Source organism: Otolemur garnettii, unplaced genomic scaffold, assembly GCF_000181295.1.
Source record: "Otolemur garnettii isolate 467f Iridium unplaced genomic scaffold, OtoGar3 scaffold00088, whole genome shotgun sequence".
Taxonomy (NCBI): Eukaryota; Metazoa; Chordata; class Mammalia; order Primates; family Galagidae; genus Otolemur; species Otolemur garnettii.
This window is the reverse complement of record NW_003852483.1, coordinates 5289824-5300665: the sequence shown is the minus strand read 5'-3', so window position 1 is coordinate 5300665 and position 10842 is coordinate 5289824. Positions and strand designations below refer to the sequence as shown.

Sequence of the window (10842 nt, the reverse complement as noted above, 5' to 3'; positions counted from 1 at the left end):
GGCTTGGCACCTATGGCTCAAGTGGCTAAGGCACCAGCCACATACACCTAAGGTGGCAGGTTCGAATCCAGCCCGGGCCTGCCAAACAACAATGAAAAAACGGAAAAAAATAGCCAGGTGTTGTGATGGGTGCCTGTGGTCCCAGCTACTTGGGAGGCTGAGGCAGGAGACTTGCTTGAGCCCCAGGAGTTGGAGGTTGCTATGAGCTGTGATGCCACGGCACTCTACCCAGGGGAACAGCTTGAGGCTCTGTCTCAGAAAAAAAAAGAAATGTTTGTATTTGTGCTGATATTTGGGACTACTGATAAAAACAGATGAACTCAGACCTAATGTAAGAGATGATTGCTTAGTAAGACAAATTATTATGTGATAAGCTAGTCATATAATTTGATGCTACTCTTTTGGATTAATATAAGTCCTTGAACTTTCAGGTTTCTAATATATTAGAAATAACGTACATGGGAGAATAAGGAATTAGTCAGCATGTCTATAATACTATGTTCTGCTGCATGTCCTGTGGCCTACTAAGCATATCTATTTTGATGGACAGTGGGCTGCCCCAACTTCAGATGTCAAAGGTTTAAGAGAAACATTCGCAGTCCTTTATCTTTGAAAATTATGAAAGGTATAGTCCAGGCTTGGTGGCTTACTCCTGTAATCCTAGCAGCTCCCTGGGACAGGTGGATAACTTGAACAAGCATGAGACCCTGTCCCTAAAAATAGGTGGGCATTATGGTGGATGCCTGTAGTCTCAGCTACTTGAGAGGTTGAGGCAAGAAGGATCACTTGAGCCCAGGAGTTGGAGGTTGCTGTGAGCTATGATGCCACAGCATTCTATTTAGGGCAACAGAGTGAGACTCTGTCTCAAATAAAGGAAAAAAAGAAGATTATGGAGGGTGCTTACAGATGTGTCAGCATGAAGAAATAGAGAATCCAGTGGACCTCATCTGTTACCTACATGCTGGTGTGCTGCTTAGAAGTCAGTGAAGAATTTTTCTGTTTGGAGAGGATAGTTTTGTTTTATCTGTTTTTCTGTTTCTGCCTCGCTGTGAAGGATCTGGAGTTTTTCGTTGTTTTGTTTATTTTTATTTGTTTGTTTTCATAACCATCCTAGGAAAGCTCAGTGATTAAAACAATAGCTCCTCCCTAAATTACAACCCACCCCACCCCAGGAAGCCATTCATCTCGCAGCATCTTTCCTTCACCTGTGAACATGAATACGTGAATGCAGCAACTCTCCTTTCCTAATCCCTTTGCCAGCATTGCTTGCTAGTGCTGTTGCTATGGCACTGAGCTTAGAAACATACTTTATACTATGGTTTTATAGGCAGCTGCTTCTAGTCGGTTGGAATTGGCTTACAAAATGAACCAGGGCTATTATTCCTGGGCTGAGATAGAGCCCAAAGTTGACATTATAACAGATTTCAAAGGTAGTTGCTACTAGGAGAACATGATTAACACCTGATGGAAAATACTGGGTTTTTACTGAAAGCATAACTATTACGGTGTTTTTATGATCCCCAGTGAAATTTTGAAAGGATCCTTTCTATGAAGAAAATGCATTATTAGGCTCGGTGCCTGTGGCTCAAGTGGCTAAGGCGCCAGCCACATAGACCTAAGGTGGCAGGTTCGAATCCAGCCCCGGCCTGTCAAACAACAATGACAGCTGCAACCAAAAAACAGCTGGGCGTTGTGGCAGGCGCCTGTGGTCCCAGCTACTTGGGAGGCTGAGGCAGGAGACTCGCTTGAGCCCAGGAGTTGGACGTTGCTGTGAGCTGTGATGCCACAGCACTGTACCCAGGGTGACAGCTTGAGGCTCTGTCTCAAAAAAAGAAGAAAAGAAAAAGAAAAGAAAATGCATTATTAATTTAGCCTCTAGTAACAAAAAACTGGTGCCCTAGAGTTGTTTTTGCCAGTGTAAAAATCTTGTTTAGTGGCTCGGCGCCTGTGGCTCAAGCAGCTAAGGTGCCAGCCACATACTCCTAAGGTGGTGGGTTCGAATCCCCAGCCCGGGCCCACCAAACAACAATGATGGCTGCAACCAAAAAAAACAAAATGGCCAGGCATTGTGGCGGGCACCTGTAGTCCCAGCTACTTGGGAGGCTGAGGCAGGAGACTTGCTTGAGCCCAGGAGTTGGAGGTTGCTGTGAGCGTGATGCCATGGCACTCTACCAAGGGGGATAGCTTGAGGCTCCGTCTCAAAAAAAAAAAAAAAAAAAATCTTGTTTAGTGTAAGGTAAGGAAGATAGTCTAATATTCAGTTTTTTGGAAGTAGGCTGCTTTCCTAAAGTAATGAATTTTCCTGTCAGTAGAAAAGATGAGATTAGTATTTGTTGATGGTGATATCACAAGATTTATTTATAGATAGATCTTCAGCTAGATGAGCTAACTTCTAGGATTCCTTTATTTTCTATTCTACAAAAAGCGGCATGAACATACTTTCCTGCAATACTACCAATACAGAGGTCATTTTATACCGCTGTGCTGTTCTGAGGTCCAGACAGTGCCTCCTACGATGTTCTGGAGGCCTGGTACTATTATGGGCAAGCACATAAATCAGAGATTTTTGCAAAAATGATAACATTCCAGATTAATTACTGTTAGGAAATGCCTAACTTTGTGTTTGCTTATTTCCTGTGGTCTGAACAACATGGTGAGAACTGAGAAGTCCACCCTTCTGGGCAACAGTAACTCTGGGGAAGAAGCCAGTAGCCCAGAGAGAACAGAGGGAGCAGCAGGTGTTCTTGGCTTTAAAGGCTGCCCTCAGCCCCCCCCTTTCAGTGGACTTGTAAAGCAGAGCCAAGCCATTTTCTTTGCTTAGTCCTAGTACCATTGAGGCTGCTCTGTGTCAATCTCAAAACTGGATGTCCTTTGGAATTCTTTATAAGCACTAATTTTAATAAATTTTATGTAATGTATAAAATGTTAGTTGATTTCACAGTTTTCCCTACGTACAACACATACACCCCACCCCAATGCACATCACACCCCCCAACCCACACACTCCTAGTATGGGTTTAGATTGTACAACCCAGTTGGGGTTTTCTCAAAAGAGGAATTCTTACTAAGTCCAGGTGCTAGGTGCTGTTTACATTTTAATCATTAGGATTATATTGCAAAGTTAGGAATTAGCCTTTTTTTTTCTTTTCCCAGTCTCTGGAACCAGGCTCAGATCTGAGAACCTAAGGAAATTCCCACTTTTAGGCACACATTTGTGTAGGTCCTACCTCGCCTGCCTGCCTGCCCGCCTGCCCCTTGTCACAGCCCTGCCTGGCACATAGGAGATGCTTCATAAATACCTATCAAAGATTTGATCTAAGATTTCACAGCTTTTTTTTTTTTTTTTTTTTTTTTTGAGATAGAGTCTCACAGCAACCTCCAACTCTTAGGCTTAGTCAATTTTCTTGCCTCAGCCTCCCAAGTAGCTGGGACTATAGGCGTCTGCCGTCTGCCACAATGCCTTTTTGTTGCAATTTGGCCAGGGCTGGGTAGGACCCTGCCACCCTTGGTATATGGGGCCGGCACCCTACTCACTGAACCACAAGCGTTGCCCGGTTTCACAGCTATTAACTGGTGGTATATTCACAGTATCTTTAAATATTAGATTAAAAACAGACAAGTGCATTATAAAAATAAAGCAAATTAAGAGACCACACATCTGTTTTCTTTGAGAAAGACAATTTTTTCTAAATTAAATTTGAGCTGTTCTTGTCCTCAGTATTGCATTTGGACAATAAAAATGCCTGTGAGAGAGGACAAATCATTTTCCATCTGTACTCTTATCTAGCACCATTCTGAGCCTTGCTAGGATTTGGGGCAGGCTTTCGCTGGAGTGTTGCCTTGGACAACACTCATCAACAAGAGTCCAGTTTCGGCCCTTTAGAGTGTGTTCTGCTGCTGCAGTTGGGGCTGTGTAGAGTCTCTGAGATGCACTACCAGGCCAGACGCATTCAGCTGCATAGGAGGCCCTTGGAGCCCAAATGTAGAAAGCAACTAGAACCTTGAAGTCATAGTATATATTTCTGAGAATACCATGCAGAGTTAGGATGACCTCCACTTAACTGTGACTTAGGGCCTTGCAGGTTGAAATATCTAGAGGCCTAAAGGTTCTGAATTTAAGAATGAAAATCCTCTACCAACAATTTCTTTTTCTAACATGAAAACAAAGCGTAAAAAATGAAAAAGGTGAGAGCAGCACTAAGACAAGGGAAAGAAAGAAACAACAAAGATAAAAGTAGACTTAGTAAGAATTCCTTTTTTGAGAAAACCCCAAGTGGCTTATACAATCTAAACCCATTCTAGGAGCATGTGGGGTGGGGAGTGTGGTATGCATTGGGGATGGGGTATGATTGGAGTATGTGTTGTGTGTTTGGTGTTTGTATATGGTGGATGTGTGGTGTGTGTATATGTAGAGTTGTCTTATAGAAACTTACCTAATAGGGGGAAAACTTCTATAGAAACTTATCTAATAGAACTTATTGATAAACAACCCATTCCCGAAGCTCCTTTTGCCTGTTTTCTCTTGGGGCCAAGCAGCCTTTGTGTCAGATTACAGGAGGGAAGGCAGATCCGGCTCTTGGGAAGGCTGCACGTGGTGGTGGTGGTGGTGGTGGTGTTTGTCCCTGTGTGCTCTGTTACTGCTGTTAAGAAGCTTCCAGAAACTGAGAGCTGTGCTGGAGCTTAGCAGGATCGTGGTGGGGCGGTACCTTAGATTGTGCGTCCAAGGACAGGGTCTGCTTAATAATGGAGACTTTATTGGCTTTATATCTGACATTTAAAAATGCTGGATAAAAATAAATGAGCATGTATTTATACATACATGTATACCTGTGTTTTGACTTGAACTTTAAAATAAGAATTTGGAATGTTTTAAATAAACTTTTAACATTTAAACACTAAGATATTCAAATGTAAATGAAAGAAGTTTGCCCAACGACAACAGTAACTTTTTTGTAAAAGGAGAATTTTTAGTGACTGTCTTAACTTGTACCCCTGTTTTGTCTAGTAAGTGTCTCATAAAGGGACATTGCCTTGAGCTGACTCCGGAAGGGCTTGGCACAGAGCACTTGTAGTGAGGTCTTGATTCATGACATATTCCTATGTGTGGCACTGTTACCTAACTTAGTAGATATTGAAATGTGTGTAAGCATTTTTTTCTGTTGCTGATAAACTGTATATCCAAGTATCTAATGCCTGACGTTTTTTCATTACATTTTAAGAGATTATTGTATTGCCTAGCTATACTTAACTCTTGGAGTAGAACTGGCAATCAGCCAGTTATACATATAACTCTGTCCTTATTTTGAATTCTTCAGAATGCCTTAGCCATTACTTTACAGAAAATGAACCCAGCTGGATTAATGTTACTTGAGTAGAATTAATGTGTTAAAGATCAAATTAGAACTTATGCTATCATCCTGGTTTCCACACTACCTTTTGGCCTTGGAGTGGCCGTGCAGTGGAACGTGTTAGCCAGTGATGATACCTTTGGTTCATGTTTAGCAGCTCACTGGACGAGGGGGCCACACATATCCCTGCCTTGCTTCTGGTGTTTATTGAATGAAAGCAAACTCCTTGGTACTTATGAAATAAATGCACATCTAGATTTTACCACTGAATTGTTACCTCAGTGCAGTTGATGAGAACTTTTAACATTCTTCGCAGTATGGATTGTTTTCATTGTATTTCCCCATCATACATTTTTCTTTAACTTATTTGGAAATTATATGGGAAAATGTGCATGTTTGTGTGTTTGTAAGAATTAATTCAATATAAGTGGTAAAATAACTGTGGATAAAAGATCATTGTTTTTGTATTATATCAACTTAGAACTCCTTGCCTTTTTTGAGGTAAAATGTTGAAGAATTTTATACTCTGTCTTAACTCTTGGTGAATATAATTACTGTGCGCTGGCATTATCTGGGATTTCCAAGTCTGAAATATTGATTCTACTTGTGTCATAATGGCCAGTCTTTAAAATATGTTGAAGTAGGAGGTTCTTCAGTAAAGTAGCTACCTTCTCTAGTCTAATTTTGACAATATGTATATAGAAAAACAGATTAGCTATCTAACTTGGATTTTCCTTGTGAAAATAATCACATACTTCTGTGAATAACAATTATTGTTATTAAAAGTATTAATAGATATAAAATATTAAAATAAATTTTGCCTAACATGCTTGATTTATACATATTAGTTATATGGGGAAATCAAGTCACAATTTTAGTGGAAAAAAGTTTATCTGGGACCTGACTGAAAAATCTAAATGAACCATTACTTGCACAGAGTAGAGGAGCAAACAAAATACACATGAGGACTCTGGTGGCTTGCTAAAGAGAGAAGGCATTGTTACCTGAGAGGTGCCATCTTCAGACTCTAATTACTAGAGCTGTTTGTTTTTGTTAAAACTGAAAGTAAGTGGGCCAGTGAATAATGTATATTCTCTGGTTTTCCTTTTCTGTAGTCTCACCAGTGATCATTAAAGAATGGGCAGCTTACAAAGGGAAGTCTCCACAAACTCCAGAACTGGTGGAAGCTCTTGCCTTCAGGGAGTGGACCTGCCCCAACCTGAAGAGGCTTTGGCTAGGCAAGGCAGTGGAGGACAAGAACCGCAGGATGAGGGCTTTCCTGGCCTGCATGAGGTCAGACACCCCTGCCATGCTCAACCCTGCCAACGTGCCCACTCACCTCATGGTGCTCTGCTGCGTCTTACGGTGAGTGTCAGGTGTGGGAGCTGGGACTTGAATTCTAGAAAGGATATAAGTTTATTCCAGATAATCATGTTGTCTGTTGAAATTTATCCTGATTCTACATTTATATATATTATAGAAATGGAGGCCATATAAATGCAATATATATTTTACTTTATGCTATATAGTCTGTTTATAGAATAGGTATACTTGGTAAACATACATGGTATATAAATATTATGTAATGTTTTTAAATATAGTTTATTTTTTTATTTTTTATATTTATTTTGAGACATAGTCTGACTATGTCACCCTCAGTAGAGTGCCATGGGCATCGCAGTTCATAGCAACATCAAACTCTCGGGCTTAAGCAATTATCTTGTCTCAGCCTCCCAAGTAGCTGGGACTACAGGCACCCACCACAACACCCGGCTATTTTTTTGTTGCAGTTGTCATTGTTTAGCAGGCCTGGTCTGGGTTTGAACCCACCAGCCCTGGTGCTTGTGGCTGGCGCCCTGGCCACTGAGTTATAGGCACTGAGCCAATATATATTTTTTTGAGACAGAGTCTCACTTTGTCACCCTCTGTAGAGTGCTGTGGTGGCACAGCTCATAGCTACCTCAAACTCTTGGGCTTAAGCAATTCTTTTGCTTCAGCCTCCCCAGTAGCTGGGACTATAGGAGCCCACCACAATGCCTGACTATTTTTAGAGACAAGGTTTTGCTCTTGCTCAGGCTGTTCTCGAACTCATGAGCTCAGGCAGTCCACCCACCTCAGCCTCCCAGAGTGCTAGGTTTATAGGTATGAGCTGCACCTGGTCTCAGTTTCTTCTTTAAATATTGAAGATTTTGAAAGCTGTAAGAGAGAGTTATATTGTATGTTATTTGAAATTCTTCTGTAGGGAAAATTTTTGTCTTCCCCCCCCTTTATTTAATCATTTATAGTCCTGTATCGCTGAATGATGGAGACACTTTCAGAGAAGTTCATCATTAGGTATTTTTGTCACTGTGTGAATGTCATAGAGTGTACTTAACCTGTCCTCAATGGTAGAACTGTATGGTGTGGCCTGTTGCTCCTGGGCTACAAGCCTGCATGGTGTGTTCCTGTCCTGAATACTATAGGCACTGTAACACTTTATTACAATTATTAGGAATTTATCTATCTAAACATAGCTGAACATAGAACAGGTAGAGTAAAATACAGTGTTATAATCTCACAGAACTACTGTCTTATATGTAGTTCATTGTTGAATGAAGTATTATTAGGTAAAACATGAATCATTTATATCAGTATGGGCTCATTTTATAGGCTTGTAATCAGTTCATTTGTGTTTGTATCTAGTACTGTGTTAATATCTCATTGCTCACACTGCCCTAACTCTGGCCTTGAGAGCTCTTTTGGGTTGACACCTATGCCAAACTCCACCCTTTTGTTTTGGGAGCACTTATTTGCTTTCTGGCCTTAAAAGATGCTTCAAATGCTCCAGCATTGGCCGTGTCTCTAAGGAGCAGCCCTGTAGCAGCACCGCAGAGAGAAAGGTGTCTAGAAACCCAAGTTTCACAGCAACCAGTATGCTCTTGCTGCTGGGGTTTTTGTGTGTTGGTCCTTGACACAAGCAGCTGCAGGAGTATGTGTAGACACTGGTTTTTTGGTGTTGGCGTGTTAAAGTTAATTTGAGTTGGGATGCGTTCAGGATGTTCATTAGATTTTAGGGTGGTTGGTTTGGTTTAGTTTTGAAGCACTTTCAAACTTAGAGAAAAGTTACAAGTATAAATACAAAGAGCTTTTTGTACTCTGATTTTTCTGACAGACAAGGGCATTTTCCTTCATAACCATCATATAGCTATTAAAATTTATTCACATGGGTACTGTGGTTCATGTAACCCTCAGGACCTGTTTGGCTAGTTGTCCCAACAGCATCCTTGGTGATAAAGGACCAGTTCCAGGTCACCTCTTTGCTTATAGGGTTGATGCCTCTCACAGCTTGTGTATGCTGTTAGGTAGGATGCTGATTCTCAGGTCTTAGTGCAAAGTGTCTGTGGCTTCTTCATGTGGAGTGACGTTTACCATTTGCAGCTGTATACATCTCATGGGGAAATGCTTGGACACTGAATGTTTCAACTCTCTCCAGATGACCAACCTGTATATATCAGTATAGATGAAGAGCTTCCTGTTTCTCCAGGAGGTTTCAGTCCACTATACCACTGTCTATTTTGATGCTACCCTTGATGCCTTATCAGCTGGCCTCTGTGGTCTTGCCACTGACCCTTGTCATTTTCTGAGCACCTCGTCACTTGTCTGCAGATGTTCTGCCTTCATTTGTATCCCCCTGCCTCCAGGATCTTCATTTCTATAAGTAGCCTTAGTTGCTGCAAGTAAGGGGATAGCATTTAGAAACTAGGCTTTCAGAATCAGGGACTCCTTCCTGCTGGAAACTTGCTGTCTCTGCCTTCCTAGTGCCTTTATGGGCCCACCCCCACAGCTGAAAGCAATGAATTGGCCAAGCATTATGGCTCATCCCTGTAATCCTTGCTCTCTGGGAGGCTGAGATGGGTGTGGTGGATTGCTTAAGCCCAGGGGTTGGAGACTAACATGAATAAGAGCAAGACCCTGTCTCTACTAAAAACAGAAAAATTAACCAGGCGTCATGGTGAGTGCCTGTAGTTCCAGCTACTTGGGAGGCTGAGGCAGGAAGATTGCTTGAACCCAGCAGTTTGAGATTGCTGTGAGCTAGGCTGAGGCCATGACACTCTAGCACTCTAGCCAGGGCAAGAGTCAGACTTTTTTTTTTTTTTTTTTTGAGACAGAGCCTCAAGCTGTCCCCCTGGGCAGAGTGCCGTGGCATTACAGCTCACAGCAACCTCCATCTCCTGGGCTCAAGCGAGTCTCCTGCCTCCGCCTCCCAAGTAGCTGGGACCACAGGCGCCCGCCACAATGCCCGGCTATTTTTTGGTTGCAGCCGTCATTGTTGTTTGGCGGGTCCGGGCTGGGGACTCGAACCCGCCACCTTAGGTGTACGTGGCTGGCGCCTTAGCCGGTTGAGCTATAGGCGCCGAGCCAAGAGTCAGACTTTATCTCAAAAAAAAGAAAAGAAAAGAAAAGAAAACAGTGAATTAACATTGCTCTCTGTAATGTGGCTCAGCCTAGTGTCCCTCTCCATATTTGCTCGGGCCAGCCTATTGCCCCTCTTCACTTTTGTAGGGTATAGTCTAGTGTCCCTCTCTATATTGTGACTTCTGTCCCTGATCCTTGGACTTAGGTACCCTTGTGGCCTGTCTCTTGGTAGAGCACCCATGTGTAGTGCAGCCCCCATTGCCCTTGCTCCTTTGGGGCTTAGACAGGCACCACTAAAGTTTCTTAAATTTATTTTTCCCCCACCCCTCAAGTTTCTTAAATTTATAAGAAACTTTAAGGTAACTTACTTAGGAAGAGTTAATTAAAAGGAAGCTGACTAAACAGTATGTCAGTTTTCATATTTCCAATAAAGGTTAGCTAATGGGAAAGATCAGTTTTTTTGTTTCAGTTTTTAGAGTCTTCTGTTTTCTTCTGATGAAAAATTCAGTTAAGGACATACTTTTACCAATGAAAACCTTATATTAGTAAAAAATGCGTCAGAAATTTAAGATGACGACTTTGGGTGCTCTAAAATATAAAATAATGAATTTGGTTATGTTTGTATTTCTCTCTTCCAAGTTAAAATGATATATGACTTTTAATCTACTAGAGCACCTGGCTCACCATATAACATATTTTGCTATGTAGAATGTGCTCCCATGTTTTTGGCCCAGACATTTAGGAAAAAATCTTTCAGTTTTTTTTTTATTCAAATTTTTATTTGTTTATATTTAGGTTTCTTTTTTTTTTATTATAAAGGAATTTTACCATTTACTTTTAGACACCTTATGGTTGAAGAAATTTTATGTACCAGTGACAAAAGTACAATAGTTATACATAATAGTTATACATAATAGAAGGCCAAGAATTCTTCATCACTGTCAATATCAGAAGTATCATTGTCTTCAATTTCTGTATTACCAGGGTCTTGTGAAGAGTCACTTTTCTCATCCCAGTAAATTTTATCATCCTCAGTTTTATCTGTAGCATTGCTGATGCTGCATTTTTAAAACGTTTTCACAACCAGTTTCTTCTTGAC

The 10842-nt window shown here is 41.3% G+C and overlaps 1 protein-coding gene across 4 annotated transcripts in view; it reads left to right on the top strand.

The window, feature by feature from the left end:
* FAM120A (family with sequence similarity 120A) overlaps window positions 1-10842 on the top strand; it is a 129385-nt gene that overhangs the window by 89530 nt on the left and 29013 nt on the right. For all 4 annotated transcript variants that reach the window (XM_003795026.2, XM_023516234.1, XM_023516232.1 and 1 more), the window contains exon 11: window positions 6464-6713. In XM_003795026.2, coding sequence (XP_003795074.1) covers window positions 6464-6713 — 250 coding nt within the window. The remainder of the gene's footprint in view (window positions 1-6463; window positions 6714-10842) is intronic.